This window comes from Natator depressus, chromosome 6, assembly GCF_965152275.1.
Source record: "Natator depressus isolate rNatDep1 chromosome 6, rNatDep2.hap1, whole genome shotgun sequence".
NCBI lineage: Eukaryota > Metazoa > Chordata > Testudines > Cheloniidae > Natator > Natator depressus.
Window position 1 is genome coordinate 21,852,283 of NC_134239.1, and position 16,123 is coordinate 21,868,405.

At 41.3% G+C, this 16,123-nt stretch overlaps 1 protein-coding gene across 2 annotated transcripts in view; it reads left to right on the forward strand.

Moving 5' to 3' along the window:
• The first annotated feature begins 3,250 nt into the window (after positions 1 to 3,250).
• Positions 3,251 to 16,123, forward strand: part of PHRF1 (PHD and ring finger domains 1) — a 45,661-nt gene continuing 32,788 nt past the window's right edge. For both annotated transcript variants that reach the window (XM_074954752.1, XM_074954753.1), the window contains exons 1-4: positions 3,251 to 3,365; positions 12,078 to 12,186; positions 12,588 to 12,707; positions 15,252 to 15,496. In XM_074954752.1, coding sequence (XP_074810853.1) covers positions 12,102 to 12,186; positions 12,588 to 12,707; positions 15,252 to 15,496 — 450 coding nt within the window. In that variant the 5' untranslated portion in view covers positions 3,251 to 3,365; positions 12,078 to 12,101. The remainder of the gene's footprint in view (positions 3,366 to 12,077; positions 12,187 to 12,587; positions 12,708 to 15,251; positions 15,497 to 16,123) is intronic.

Consider the following 16,123-nt stretch of genomic DNA (forward strand, 5'->3'; position numbering starts at 1 on the left):
TAGTTATGTCAAGATGTTAATTTTAAAGCCTTCCTCCCATTTTCACATGCTCATAACATTCTGAAAAAGGTTGGAGTTCAAACTTTCCATGCTTGGGGTAGCCCAGAGTCTGACGACGATGATTTTGACAGGTTGAGGAAAAATCTCTTGACCTATCTGAATTACTGGACAGTGAATAAATAGATAAATAGCTAAAATATGTAAGTTTTTTCTTATCTCCAATAACTCAAGTATCTGAACTCCACCAACCTCTGTGGCCTTGTCTTTACCAGGAAAAAAGGCTTGTTCTTATCCTGAGTTTATGTCGCTGGAGGCAAAATCCTAGTGATAGGGCAATTTGTCGGTTTCAACTGAGGTAGGAGGTCAAGATAACCGAAGGCTGCCTCAGACTCTTTAACTTGACTAGGGATTTCAGGGGTTGGTTCTAGTCCTGATGTTGTTCAATATTTTTATCAACAATCTGGAAATAAATATAAAGTCACTGCTGAAAAAATGTGTGGTTGACACAGAGATTGGCAGAGTGGTAAACAGTGATGAGGACACAGCAGTCATACAGCGTGATTTGCATCGCTGGATAACCTGGGCCCATTCAAACAAAATGTGTTTTAATACAGCCAAATAAAAGGTCATAGTCTAGGAACAAGGAAAGCAGGCCATACCTTCAGAATGGGGGACTGTATCCTGGAAAGCAGTAACTCTGAAAAGGTTTTATGGGTCATAATGGACAAGCAACTTAATAAAAAGAAAAGGAGTACTAGTGGAACCTTAGAGACTAACCAATTTATTTGAGCATAAGCTTTCGTGAGCTAATGCATCCAATGAAGTGAGCTGTAGCTCACAAAAGCTTATGCTCAAATAAATTGGTTAGTCTCTAAGGTGCCACAAGTCCTCCTTTTCTTTTTGCGAATACAGACTAACACGGCTGCTACTCTGAAGCAACTTAATGTGAGCTCCCAGCTTGAAGCTGTGGCAAAAAGGGCGAATGTGATCCTTGGATGTATAAAAGGGTGAGTAAGAGTAGAGAGGTGACTTTATCTCTGTATACAGTATTGGTGAGACTAATATAGCAATGTGGCATAAAGTTTTGGTGTCCATATTTTAAAAAAGATGTTGAAAAATTGGAGAGGATACAGAAAAGAGCTACAAAACTGATTGAGGGCTGGACAAAATGACATAGTAAGAGTCTTAAAGAGCTCAGTCTTTTACTGAAAAGAAGATCGACAGGTGAGTTGAGTGTACAGTGCATAAGTACCTTCATAGGGAATTAAAAAAAAAAAGGACTCTTTAATCTAGCAACAAAAATAATAATAGTAATAAATAATAAAAAAGCATAACAAGAACCAGTGGCTGGCAGGGGAAGCCAAAGAAATTCAAATGAGAAATAAGGCACATTTTTTCTTGAGTGAGAGTGATTAGGCATTGGAACAAACTACCAAGGGAAGGATGGATTCTTCATCCCTGGATAAAGACTGAATACCCTTCTGGAAAATATGCTTTAATCAAACACAAGTGACTGGGCTCAAAACTGGGGTAACTGGGTGAAATTCTATGGCCTGTGTAATATGGGAGATCAGACTAGATTTAATGGCCCCTTCTGGTCTTAAAATCTATGAACAATAGTTATACAGAAGTCAAGTTAAGGTGATTTTTTTTAATAATATGGGTAAATTCTTTTTGGTTGGTGGGTGTTGCCCTTTAATTGCTGGTGTCCCAGGCCTGTAGCCTGTAAATATATCCCTGAGTAAAGAAAGAAAAGATAAACGGGAGAAATATCCAACTAGAAGGAAGCATCCTAGAGCAGGGGAGGGCAAAATATTTGTAAGTATCTACATGGGGAACAAATATTTAATAATGGGCTCTTCCATCTAGCAGAGAAAGGTATAACATGATCCAATGGCTGGAAGTTGAAGTGAGACAAATTCAGACTGGACATAGGGTGTAAATTTTCAATGGTGAGCGTAATTAACCATTGGAACAATTTACCAAAGGTTGTGGTGGATTCTCCATCACTGACCATTTTAAAATCAAGATTGGATGTTTTTCTAAAATATATGCTCTCAGAATAATGTTGTGGAAGTGCTATGGCCTGTTACACAGGAGGTCAGATGAGATGATCACAGGCCTGGTCTACTACACGACAGAGTTAGGTCGACGTAAGGCAGCTTACACCGACCTAACTCTGTAAGCATCTACACAACAACATTGCTACCGCTGATATAAGTCACCCACTGCACCGACCTGCTCCACCTCCGTGAGAGGCGTAGTGCTTGGGTCGATGTAGTTAAGATCACAATGTACATGCTACTTACTTCACCTGTTGGCTGTCAGCCCTGCGTGGGCTCATAGGTGGAGCCCCTCTGCCTCAAGGCTGGTGGGCCAAGTTGTCAGCCCTGTGCAGGCAGGGTGGGGGGGATCCAGCTGTGAGGGCCCCCCTCCGCCCCCAATCAGTGCAAGTTCTCCTGGTGAGGAGAGTAGTGTGGACACGAAAAACTGCAATAATTGTTGTGGTGGTTGTATATTGACCTAACTTAGGTTGACTTAATTTTGTAGCGTAGACAAGGTCACACTGGTCCCATTTGGCCTTGGAACCCATGACGGTGTGGACAATGGGCCCAGCATGCCCTAGGCTGCAGCTCATGTGGCCTGTGGCCATGGCAGATCCCTGCCTGGCATGCGCCACCCCGATGCTGGCAGCAAGGCACACGGCATGCCCAGGGCGGTCTCCGGGGGCGGTGTACGGAGGAAGCGCCCTCGAGGTGTTGGTGTCTGGCTCCTAGTGGGACAAGCAAAACCTGGGTGAGAGGCTCCCCTGCCCACTAGTATTTGCTGGGGCCGGTGCCAGGGCCCGGTTATTGGTGTGTGTGCCCCCCACATGGCAGCCAGCGCGACGGGGAAACCAGCCCTTCCCCCTAGCAGGGGGGAATGCTCCTCAGCAGCTACTGAGCTGCCCTAAATTTGTACAGGCAAACTACACCCTAACCCCGCTGAGCACAGCCCAGGCAGGGCGGAGATACCCTCCCCCTCCTTACAGCCTCCCAATGGTTCAGCCCAACAGCCTGCACTCCCTCCTCCACCCCAATGGTTCGGTCCGCTACTTCCCACCCCTCATCCCCGCCGTAGACTCGATGGTTCAACCCGGCAGCTTGTGTCCCCGCCCTGTGGGGGAAGCGGGGCTCGCGGCGTGACCCGGAAGTGCTACGAGCCTGGTTCCGGGTGGGAATCCCAGCGCCGTTGCGTCCCCCCCCTCAGTGTCCTGGCCTAGTCTGCCCCCCTCTCTCCTCCCCCCCGGTTCCTTGTCAGCCGGGCAGCGCAGCGGCGCGTTTGCTGAGCGAGGCCGCGACGGCGGCGCTGGGTCTTCTCCGGGGGTGAGTCGCGGAGGCTGGGAGCGGAGGGCCCCGTTGGCTTAGCGCTCGCAGCGTCCCCCCCCTCCGCGGGCAGAGCCCCGCCGGCTTAGCGCTCGCAGCGTCCCCCCCCCCCGCGGGCAGAGCCCCGCCTTCAGGGAGCCCCGCGGGTGGGCAGCCCGCCCTGAGAGGCTTGCTGGAGGGTGGAGCGCGCGCGGGGCTCGGGAGGGAGACTCCGGCGCGCGCAGGCTGCGGGGAGGGGGGAGCTCGGCGCGCGCTGGCTGCGGGGGCTTGTCCTGGCCGCTCGTCGTACTTGGCCACAGACCCCATCGCTTCCCCGCACCCGCCAGCCGGCCTCCGCGCTGGCAGGGGACTCCACCGTCGGGCAGCTCCGCAGCGTCCCCCCTCCCCCGCCCCGCCCCGCCGTCGCTCTAGCTCAGGGTGGCGGAGCCCCAGCTCCGCTTACATAACCGGTAGCCAGTGGCCTTTGCGCACACGACCGAGGTGCTGGAGGTTACATTTCAGAAACGCTGTTTTTCTTTAAAAAACAAAACAAAACAAAACAACAAGAGCGAGGGGTGCTTGTGGCACATAAGCGTGTTAGTCTCTAAGGTGCCACAAGGACTCCTCGTTGTTTTTGCTGATGCAGACTAACGCGGCTAACCCCTCTGAAGCGGGTTTTCTACTAAACGAATGTGTGGCAGGGGCCGTTTTCTGCATGTGACTTAGGGGGCAGGACTGCAGTTCTGTCAAATCAAAGGCTGGCGATCTGGTTGCTGTCAAACCCACCCAGCAAGATGGGCTAGGGTTTTAAAAGCTCAGAGCTGTAACTTCTGGGTGTCTCTTACTAAACCGTTAAAATATTATTTAAAAAGCTATTTTATTGTAGTAAATGCAGTATCAAGCCTTTAGGCAGAGAATGTTAACATTAGTAAAGTACGGACCATCACAAAACTGCTTACTTCATTGACATGGGCACTGTGTGGCTTGATCTCAGTGTTTCGAATGTCCTCTGAAGTACAATTTAGCAATAAAACTGGATGTGAAAAACACTTTGAGGTGAATATAGCTTGCCTCAGGGGTGTTGGGTGTAGTAATTGCCCTGTTTGCAGTGCCTCTTACTGATCATATGAAACATACAGAAAGATAAGAAAACTAGCTAGTTTTGTTGATATGATTACACATCATTTATTGGATTGTGTGTGTGTGTGATATCAACAGCCAATGGGAAAAAGCTTTAGTTTTTCGCATGTTTTAAACTATTTTGTAATATTTAGAATTAGTCCAGCTGGTTGGCACCTCAGCTATCTGCATAGGTGAGGCTTGCATGGAACCTTCATGTATACATGTCTACATGTATGAACTTTTCACAGCATTTAAATTGTGTGTAGATTTGGAAGGAGACTTTTAAAATTTGACCCTGTGGTGCTAATACTTGAGTGTATTTTCCCCAAATATAGATTACCTTGTGTTATCTAATTTCATTTTAACATTGTGCTGATAGTACTGGTGCCTTGCTTTCAGTGCCTTCAGTTCTTTGACTGTAGTATGATTCTTGCAACTTAAGTTGCTAAATGTTATCTCTGATCTGATATGAGAGATAATCAAATAGTGTTACATAGCTATAATTTTTATGAGTATTATAGCATGATGTTTGCTACATGGATGCAAAGCGTTAAGGTAGTCCTGGGTGTTTTCAGACATCTGCAGGAAGGCAGACGATGGCTGTGGATAACCCAATCAGTGATACTTACCAGGTCTTGACCCCTGTATTGTTTTGTTGTGCCCCCGTCCAAGGGGGACACAACTGATCTGTTTTTGTCCCTGTCCATAGAGGATGGGAGAATGGAAAAGCCTCAGGGGAATGATAGTGGAGAAGCTGTTGGTAAAAGGCGACTCTGTAGCAAAGAGAGATCAGAACCAAAAGAGGAGTGTGTGTGTGTGTGTGTGTGTGTGTAGGGGTGTGTGTGTACACAAAAGGATGCTGGAGGACCCTAAGACACAGGTCTCTCAGGAGGTTGAGGAAACTGGGGAAGAGTCTTGCTTGCAGGGGGGTATTTTTCCATATATCTGTATATCTCTTTTTTGCTTTTTTTGAGTGAAGTGTGCAAGATTTAAAGATGTTTTGTAAAGTCTATGTGTTTGTTACTTCAATTCTCATGAGGTCCCTGAAAGGCTAAACAGTACCCCAGAGAACCAATGGTGGAGCTTGGGGGAGGGCATGCATAAGATACTGGGCAAATTTGAGGGGCTAGCACTGGTTCTGGGGCTCAGGGCAGCTGGACTATAGGGTCCCACATCCAAGAAGGGGTGGAGTCTATCCTGACAGTGGGTCTGAAAGGGTCAGACTAAGAGACAATGTTTGGACACAGCTTGGACCCAGTGTGTCTAAAAGCACATGGGAGCAAAAGATTGGGTCCAATACAGCAGTCTGATGTTGGCCCACAAGGGGATACTCAGCCAGTGCTGTAACATGCTGGTCTTTCACCTCAGAAGTGTCAGTGGGTTATCTGGTGCAAGCCACTGTAGGCCAGGGAGTGGATAATTAGGAAGTTGCAAACCTCCTCTCCTGCCTCCCATGCTATCTAACCACATGCAAGTTAAGTTTAACTGCGGCTTTCTGGTTCTCTGAGTTCCTGTAATAGTTTGAGATCCGTTTTTTATGACTACTCTGATTTAGCTGCTTTGGCCTATTTATTAGAGCATCTAATACTCATCAGAAGAATGACAGGTTTCAGAGTAACAGCCGTGTTAGTCTGTGTATTCGCAAAAAGAAAAGCAGTACTTGTGGCACCTTAGAGACTAACCAATTTATTTGAGCATAAGCTTTTGTGAGCTACAGCTCACTTCATCAGATGCATACTGTGGAAAGTGTAGAAGATCTTATTATATACACACAAAAAGCATGAAAAAATACCTCCTCCCACCCCACTCTTACAAGTTTTTTCATGCAGTTGATAGATTTCCACTCCATACGGCTAAATGCAGTGCATTATGCAAGGCACTGCATTTAGCCGTATGGAGTGGAAATCTATCAACTGCATGAAAAAACTTGTAAGAGTGGGGTGGGAGGAGGTATTTTTTCATGCTTTTTGTGTATATATAATCAGAAGAATGGGAGCCCTTAAAGATCTCACACTAAACCATGAATACTGAGACTGCAATCTTTAGTCAAGATTCAAGTCTCGTAATACTGTACATGCACTGATTGCCTTTTCTCATGCTGAAAGCTTGTCATATGGCTTCTGTCACTGGAAGCCTCTTTAGGCCAGATATTAAAACCCAAATCGGATGCTTACAGAGAGATCTGAAATAGTCTCAGATTCCTCATTTTGGGGGAAGAGGTGTCGCATTTTTTGCAGTTATGGGTTCTGGGACTCTAGGAAGGTGATTGTGTTGTTTTGCATCATTCCTTACAGTTATTTAAAAAATAGTAAAGGCTTTGGTTGTGTGGTTCTAGTTCCTAATATGTAGGCATAAGTCTGACTGTAATCTGCCTGGAATAAAGATTTAGACTTATTGTGCTAGTTCTAAAGTTTTGTTGCAAATTCCAACATTATGTATAATGTAGTTGAAATATACAGCAGTAAACAGTAGAGGAATTATTGCTAACCCAAAACTTATCTAATGTGTCTAAGTCTATTGTTTTTTTTCGAGTCAATTTAACTTCTTGTTGCTTTACATTCAGCATATCATGGTGGTTGTCAACCTGTGTATCTCCAGCCTTTTTCTCAGCCTCATGAGGTTTTGATCTTTATAACTTTTATGTGCGTTTTTAGTTACTGCAGCTTCTGAAACCGGAATCACATCCAGTGATTTTCTGATGTCAGACGTTAAGTGGGAACTGCACAATTTCAGTACTATGAAACCCAAATAAAATAGACATTTCCTGGTTAGTGCAGTCTGAAAGTTACATGCCGAGTCTTTATGAGATTTAAGTTTAGTTGTAGGTATTCTCTGGTGTGTATCTTCCCAATTACTGTCGTCAAAACAAAATAATTGACCAAAATAATGGAATTGAAAACCTCAAAGATATGAGAAAATCTGACTGACTTCTGCTTTCTTGGCTCGTGAGTCTCTGTAATCCAGAATGCTTCTGCAAGTAGACTAAAAGAAATTTTTCATTTTTTTTTAAAATGAATGGTAGACCTAAAGGCTGCTCGAAGAACCCAACATAAGATGACAGTGCAGTTGGATTAAAATGTTGATTTATAAAAATGTCAGGGTCCTGGGTAATTTTTAAATGACCTATTGTACCCCTTTCCCGCCAAAACAAGTTCATTCAGCATTTAATCTTTTGTTCCTTCAGAGAACCTCTTGCAAGTACAAGTTTGAAAATTGCTTTTTAACTATTTCATGATTAAATGTAAATGATTTAAAACTCTGTTTCCATGTTGAGACTAATAAATAACGTTCACAGGAAAGTATGGGGTTATGATGTATGTTATGGTAGACCTCACACTGTGCTGTGCACGCACACCACAGAAGACAGTCTCTGCTCTGAGTTCACAGTTTATAAAGATGAAGACAGAAGAAGAGTGAGGGAAAGGATCAGCATACAAGCAGTGATCTGGGCAGCTGACATTTACTTATTGTTTTATATATAGATGTTTTATTAAGATGTTGCAGAGCTCATCTTTTAAATTTTTTTACAGCCACTTGAATTTTTTTTTTGGTGTGTGTGTGTGTGTGTGTGTGTGTGTGTGAGTGATTATTTCTAGGGCTTATTTTAAATTGCTGTACATAAGAGATGTATTCAAGTTGTGTGAAGGGTGCGTAAACTATATGCACAGAGGTGCACTTCAGCATTTTTTATGAATTTGAAGTAAATAGTAACAACCTTCCCCCTCTTAGCTTTAATTTTTTTGGAGACATTTGTTGGGATTGAAGGTAAGGGGGAAGAATGGTGGGAAGGGGTTGGGAGAGTATGATGGGAATATGTAAAGAGGGAAGGGACTCATAGGGGGAGAATGATAAGGCACAATGAACAGGTGTGGTGAGATTGAGTAACTGGGGATGTTGACAGGATGCAAGTGGATCAACACTTAATGGCAAGACACATCCAAGCAGAAAACATCCAGAGTGCAAGTTTCAGAGTTAGGTGAACATCAGAAGGTCTCTTTGGGTTTAGTGGTGTGGTGGATGGATGCTGAGGGCTCTGACTTACACAGTACTATCACTGTGTAAGCTTCCCCAGCTTCCGTCTTACTCCACAAAGTCTGCTAGTGTGTCTCCGTCATGATCTGTGAGTGTGGTATTCCAGTACTGCTGCTTTCCAGAATAGAGACTGTTATTTCTGACAGCATGTTTAATTGTGAGGGTCTGGACAGCGTTTAAATTATCTTCACTTGTGGCCCAAACCAAATTTGCACCCGCATCTCCAGTTGTGAAAGGTTAACATATGTAAATGCACAAATGATATACTCCAGATCTGGTGACTTAAAAAAAGATCCTCTTGCTCTGAAAGTGGCTAGGCTCAGGCTCAGTGGGATTGAATTCCAGAAACAATGGACCTGAGCCATTGAGAAAATACTGCTCCTTAAATGCATTGAGTCGTCATCAGTTTTTCTTTTAAAGGGCACTGTCGAGTATGATTTTGGTTTTTGTGAACTCCATTGTTTGCTCTCTTTAGAAACTAGAATCTGTTTTAGCTTCAGTTTGTCACCACCTATTTGCATAGGCTGTGTCTTCCCCCTTCTCTATCCCAAATTTCTCATGGAGCAAATGCCTATGTGAAACTTTCTTTTTTGGGGCTTGATTCTGTGTTCTTTATTAATCCAAACTTCCCATTAACTTAACTGAGTGTTTTGAGTACATTGCAAATGCAGAATGGGGCCTTGGTCATAACTGTGTCATCAGTTATATCAGGTAGGTTTTTGGAGTAACAGTGGCTAATTTGTGCTGCATCTGTACTTCATGGATACCTTTCATTGGAGAAGCAGAGTGAAAATATTATACAAATTAAGATAGTACTAGTGGCTATGTCATTCCAAAGCAACAGAATAAATGAATACATGTACATTTGAAATCATGAAGACGTGTACTTGACCATTCCTTAAAACTATCATTAAAAGTCTGATTCTTACTCTTCCAGTTCACTTCTTGTCTGATTTTGTTGTTGTTGTAATAAGCTTCATAGGGATATTCAAGTTCGTTTGTAAGCCATAGGACAGAGAGAAAAGATGGAAGTTCATGCTGTAAAGAGAGTGGGGAAAGGAGAGAAGGTGAACTTTATGGTAAAGCTGAATTTTAGCTATGGATTCCGTAACTTTCACATTTTCTTTAGAATTTTGGACCTTTGATAGTTTGGAAATTGTGTAAAAGGGTGAGTGTGGATAATAAGTCAAAAGATAAAGAGGAAATGCATCAACCTAGGTTGGGTGTAACATTAAGATGGAAAATTAAAATAAAAGGTCAGGAAGTACAAATATTAAGGTTCTTACAGTGATGTGAACTTGGCTACATTGCTTGTCCTGTGTATTTTGTGATGATACATGTAACATTAATAGAAATATTAACTAAATTCCAAGTTGTACTCTATAAATTTAACACGAATTTCTAAGAAACTTAACCACCTCAGCAATGTAGCCTGACTAAAGTTGCTCTAGGAATCTTAGCTTTGGAATTTCCCAACTTTACCACAATATTATGGTTGTATAGTTAATGCAACTAGTGTAGTATTTAATTATATTTTATATGATGGCTTTGAGACTCATTTTAAATACATAAATATGCACTGCTGAAACTTGAAAAAGTGATAATGGAAACTAGCAGTTTTAAGGTGCTTCTTATCCTTTCAGTTACATCACTTTGATTGACTTTGGCTGAAAGTGATTCAGTCTTCATCAAATGTAAATGTTTTTTAAACACCCCTGTTACTAAATCAGCTAGAAGCTTAATCCTGTACTCAGGATAGATTCCCATTGAAGTCAATGGAACTTTTGACTAAGGATACACTTTTTTTGTTTTTTTCACTTAACATTAAAGAGTGCTTTTATAGTTTAGTCTTATGGGTTAGTGAAACCTGCATTTTTAAGGCTGTTAATTTAGTGCAGGGTTATGCTACATGGCTTCAAAAGGAAGTGACTGAGTGAAGATGTGTAATTCAGGGCACATCATGAGCATCTCAATGAAACATACAGCGCTGAGATGTTTCAGAGCTTATTTTAGAATCTATTATTCGCAGTGGGAGGGAGAACAAGGTAACTAATTAGAACCTCATCACATTCATAGGAGAATTTCTATATCCCTTTTCTGAAGAGAGCCTCTAGGAATCCTGACATAACACATGTATTTTTAAACAAGATTTCTGTAAGCAAGCCAGAGATTAATATATTTAATTGTATAGTAATCTTTGTTTCTTAGTTTGTATTCGTAGCATGTGGAGTAAAAGCAATGGCTTGATTGTCATTAATTATGGATTTGTATCCTGGCACATCACTCAGTGTTTGTCAGTTTATTACCAGCCTGTACTGACCCACAACAATTAATTTTAGTTGCATTAGTGTGCACTAAACCATGTCTCCTTGTTTCTTTGAAAGATTGGTCATGGGATCTGTGGGGGTTTTTTGTTACACCTCATTATGGAGCTGTGCAAGGAAAAGACGTATTTAGACTGTCTGAAACACCGTGTTCTTTTGCCTGGTTTTTTGTCCTGGAAAAAATACTGAGATTGTGCTTTGGTACTTTAATAAATTCTTTTCAATTAGTCCTTGAATTCTGTTGAGAACTGGAATTTATGTACTCATGTACAAGGATTGGGTTCCCTTCAAAGGATACAGTGAGCTGTAGACTCTGATATCTGTAACTTCCTCTATAAATGGTCCACCCAGTGCCCTTGACATTCGCAAATTGACTTCTTGCCACTCTAAACTTTTAACAAGCAGGGAAGCAAAAAACCCCTTACAGTTGTGGCTCTTGGATATAACATGGGATACTCTCTTTTCCCTGTTTTTTGTTCTCACTGGCCCAAACGAAGAAATTTTGAATTCTAAGTGTAAACCAAACTTGAGAAAAAGCTGCCTCTATTTAGCTCATCACAACATTCTAAAACTTTACTTGACAAAATATGGTTCTCTGGGGATCGTGGGTGAAATGAATTGGAAAACAAAGTTTCTAGTTACATTTTGTATCCTTAAGTGTAGTGGGCGTGGCCACTTTCAGTAAGTGACTAGTTCGGGAGCCCAGTGTAAAGCCAGTTTCCAGCTGAAGTGAGCTGTAGCTCACGAAAGCTTATGCTCCAATAAATTTGTTAGTCTCTAAGGTGCCACAAGTACCCCTTTTCTTTTTCCAGCTTACATAAGTGATAAATAATCAAAGAGAAATTGTTTTTAAGGAGTAACAATTGAAGTGTTTAACATTCTGCTTTAATATTAGTAGTCTTACCTTGGGATCTTATGCTGCTGTCAGAAATGCCACTTTTCAGCAAGAGGGATGTCAGTAGGTGCAGGACTGAAAAACATAACTACAAATTTGGGAACAAATTTTACATTCTTCTGACCCATAATGTGTATCTCTGAAAACTGGAACAAGTTACACATTTGAGGGATTTGCATTTTGGCTTTTTCACTTAAAGCATGATACGCATTTTACAAACATCCTCTACAATGTATATACCTCTCCAGAGCCACTGTTTCTCATCGTGTGCTGAGCAGAAAATTATTATGCTTATTCAAACAGTGAGCTGTCAAACTTTTTAGAACGTGTGTTTTACTTGAGTCGTCTTTTTTTTTTCAGGGAGCTGATTCCCAATGCCCTGCAATGGATGATGACAGTCAGGACGAACTGATAAACAAGAATGCTGCACTAGGCAAAAAACCAAATCTAGTGCTCCTGAGTGAAGCAGGTAACTCAAACCACTCTCTGTACTTGTATACTTTCCGTTTTGGTTAGAAATAGTATTTGCCTATCCAAAATAAGTAGTATTTATAGATAAATATCTGTTCCGGGGGAGAAAAACTTAAATCTTTATGCCATCTCATAGGTTCTGTGCCTCCAGCTGTTGGCTTTTTTACACTACTAGCTAATTAAACACTGAACGGTGCCGTCACAGCTTGATAATAAATGATGTGCTGCAAAAAGCACCTTGGACAGCTGTCGTTTCAGTTTCTATTTGAATTTGTCCACAGCAGGATTTCTGATACGTACTTGACTATCCCACATACTTTTTATTTGCAGTATATGCTTATTGAGTGGTCATGTGCAAAGTAGATGCAATTAGTGTTTTCCCTTTTGTCATTTTAAAAGAAAGCAATGATGGAAATAGTGGGGATTCAGAAGACGATACAGGAAGTGAGGAAGAAGATGGCACTGATGAAGATGGGGGTGAGGAGGATGAGGAAGAAGGTGAAGATGAAGATTTAGAGGGTGAGTCTGTTAAACATGCTTTTGTATGTTTGTTTACCTCAAATGTGTTTGATGGCTGGAAGAGAGAAACTGGGGCTATGGTTTTCCTTCCAAAAAGTAGCAACAAAATGTAAATCCAATGTTTATAACCATTTCCATGATTCATTAAAAGAGGAGTCTAAGCATTTTTGGCTCTTGTGTTTGGCTAAAATGCTAGTATTTAAGCTAATAAAGTAGAATTTAGTGACTGTTTCCCTTTCTCCAACTGCATCTTGGTAAGAAATGGCCTTGAGCCACTCTTACACATGCCATATAAATGGATTTTTTTTTTTAAATATTCTGTGACACTTATCACCATAGTATGTTAATAATAATGTACTCTTCGCACCTGCTAATTATTCAGAAGTCTTGTGTTTTTTCCCAGTTCATTTTTAATTTCTATTCAAATGTAACTTCCTCGTTGGCAAAATGATGTTATGGAGGGTGAAGGGGACCCCCTGCTTATAAACTACAAACGAACCAAAACACACCTCTAACTTAACCATGGAAAATAATCCACCAATTTTAGGTAATAAGTGGTGCAGAGGAGTGTCTCAGAGTCTAGCAGTGGAAATTGTTGTACGCTCAAACTAAAGTAGGATTTTGTAACTTCAGTTTCTTTTACAGGCAGTGGTAAAATGGGGTGTATGTCTGTTGGTTTTGCATTTATTACTCAGCTATCCATGCAGGTATTAAGTGACTGGTTATATTTTTGTCTGTCATTCTGAAAGTATTGGTGAAATGGACTGTGCTCAAGCTACTCTAACTGAAGTCCTGAAAGTGCTAAATCTGTGCTAAGTGCTTTTTAGGGAAATTTGTTAAAGAAATGCAGTGAACAACTATTACACTTGTAGTGCACATATTTAATTTCTTTCAGCATCGTCCTAATCTCCTTGGTTGTATGTTATATACCTTTTCCCCACCTGTCTGTCTCCTTATAGCTTGTATTCTCTCTAGGGCAGGGATTGTCTTCCTTTGTGTCTAGGAAGTGCATAACATGTTTTCGGTGCAACCACAATCGAAATAGGCATTTAAGAAAACTTAAAAGGAACAATGCCATGTGGTTTTAAAAAATAAAAAGCTTGCAGCTGTTGTGGAATGTGCTCAGTTCTCTGCTGCTGCTGGGCCAATCTTGCCAAGTAATATGTTAAAATTGACAAAAGCAGTATTGCCTGGGTTCGTTAAAGAACCAGAATCTTGTGTAGTGCAATAATACCGGCTTGCCCAAGTGGCACTGTAACAAGGTATTAGAGGCGTACTTGTGCCCTAAGTTGCATATGGAAATGCTGTAAGATTGCCAGCAATGCATTCTACAGCTTATTACAAAAAACATTTGATTTTTGTAAGTATGAGGTTACAAAGCTAAAATTGTGAGCATAACCCTTGGGAATAAAGTGCTGTGACTCTTCAGGTTTTTCAAGGTGTGTTTGGCCTTAATAATGTTCACTTAAAAAAACCAAACTGAAGCAGAGAGAAATTAATAGAATTTCACAATTATTATGTGATTATTGTCTGCTTATGTAGAGTAGTACTTTACTGAAACTGAAGTTCAACCAGGAGAAACAAATATTTTAGGATTTTAATTATTTCTTCAGCACATCTTGCAGGTTGTGGGGAATGGACCAGAGTTTTCCAAGTCACTCTGTTTAGATTGATTGAGCACAGATTTGATTTGAGCACTGCGTGCCAAAAAGATATTTATCAGTCCTCTAAAATAGTCATTCCTGAGCCTTGACTGTGAAATATCTGATACAATATATGCTATTCCTGTTTTATGAGGAAAGTATTACATAGTATTTTGGTGTTATCTGATAACTGCATTAGGAACCTTTCTGAAGATGAATTATGTGTGTGTTGGACACTTAACCTTTCTCTAAAAATTGTGGATGGAGAAATGCCCTGGTATTTGCCTAGAATGAGAATTAATACTAGTTAGTGAGTGATTAGTGATTTTTGGATCTCAAATTTTGGGTGCACCACTGAAGACACCTTAATAGGCTTGATTTTTTTGGAGGGTGAGTGCTCTGCACTTTAACGAGACTTTAATGTTTCTGGTGGGACACCCAAAATCGCTAGTCGCTTCCAAAAAATCTTGTTCCTATTCTGGAATGATTGGGAATGTCTGGCTGTGCTCTATACCCCTTTAGAGTTCCTATGAAAAGGTGAATGACTACTCTTTTTGAATATTGTGATGGAGAAATGGTACCAACCTGATTTATACTCTTTCACCACCACCAGCGATATACTTCTTATTTTGCTGTCTCTCCTTTTAATCTTCTGCAAGACTAATCACAACTCTGATTACCGAGAGACTTTAATAGCATCTTTTTTTTTTTTTTTTTAAGGAATATCTAGTGTTTTAATAAAGTGGAGGGGAGAAAAATAAATCTAGCTTGTGATAAAAGGATTGTACTTACCCTTCCCTACCAAAAGCATCTCCTCACTCAGGATTCTTTCTGGACTAGTGTCTTCCTATGCTGGAACCCCGCAGTACATTTAAGCTTTTTTTTTTTTTTTTTTTTAAAGATATTCAAGATTCTGAAGATGAGGAAGAAGATGACTATGCTGAAGAGGAAGAAATGGAAACTGCTGTTGGGGAAACAACCGTTTCTCTGAAAACAACGCCACAGACAAATGGAGGGGACATTTCTTCTGATGATGATGCTGAAAACTGCCCCATCTGCCTCAACACCTTTAGGAATCAGGCTGTTGGAACTCCTGAGAGCTGTGCCCATTACTTCTGCTTGGACTGTATAGTGGAGTGGTCTAAAGTAAGTCCTTTTTCTTTTCTTGTTCTTTTATCCAAGATAGCGTGTTAAGCTTTCACACCTGTCTGTCTTCTGATCAGCCTGCAGTAATATCTTGGTAAAGATCTATTGAGTTATGGTAAGGATATATCAGCAAGTAGCTGGAATATTCAAATCCACTTTCTTAATTAAACATTTTCAAAAACGTGGATACTGCTTTATTTGGCAGCAATCACATTTTGTGGAGGGTTAACCTATTTCCCTTCCTAGCCATTCAGTCTCCCTGCATCCCTTTTTGTTCCCTTCTCACAGCTAAGGCCAAAGAGGGGTGAGGTTTAATCGAGAGCAATGATGGCAAGATGACAAAGTGCTTCTGCTCCACTGTCTCTTGGGCTTCTGTTTTAGGAAGTAAGAAACTGGGCTCAGAGTCTTGATCTTGGGTCTCTTGCATAGTAGAGCAGGTCACTACCGAGTGAGTGGGTAACTTCTTGCATGTTTAAAAAGCAGGCATGCATGTTACGAGCCTAGTTTCATAGCTGCTCTGTATGGAATTTTTACTGACTTCAGCGGAATTTCTGCACGCTTATTGCAGAATCAGGCTAAATATCTGTTACATATTTGAGCATAGGGAAGGGCCACAAGAAGGCGGAC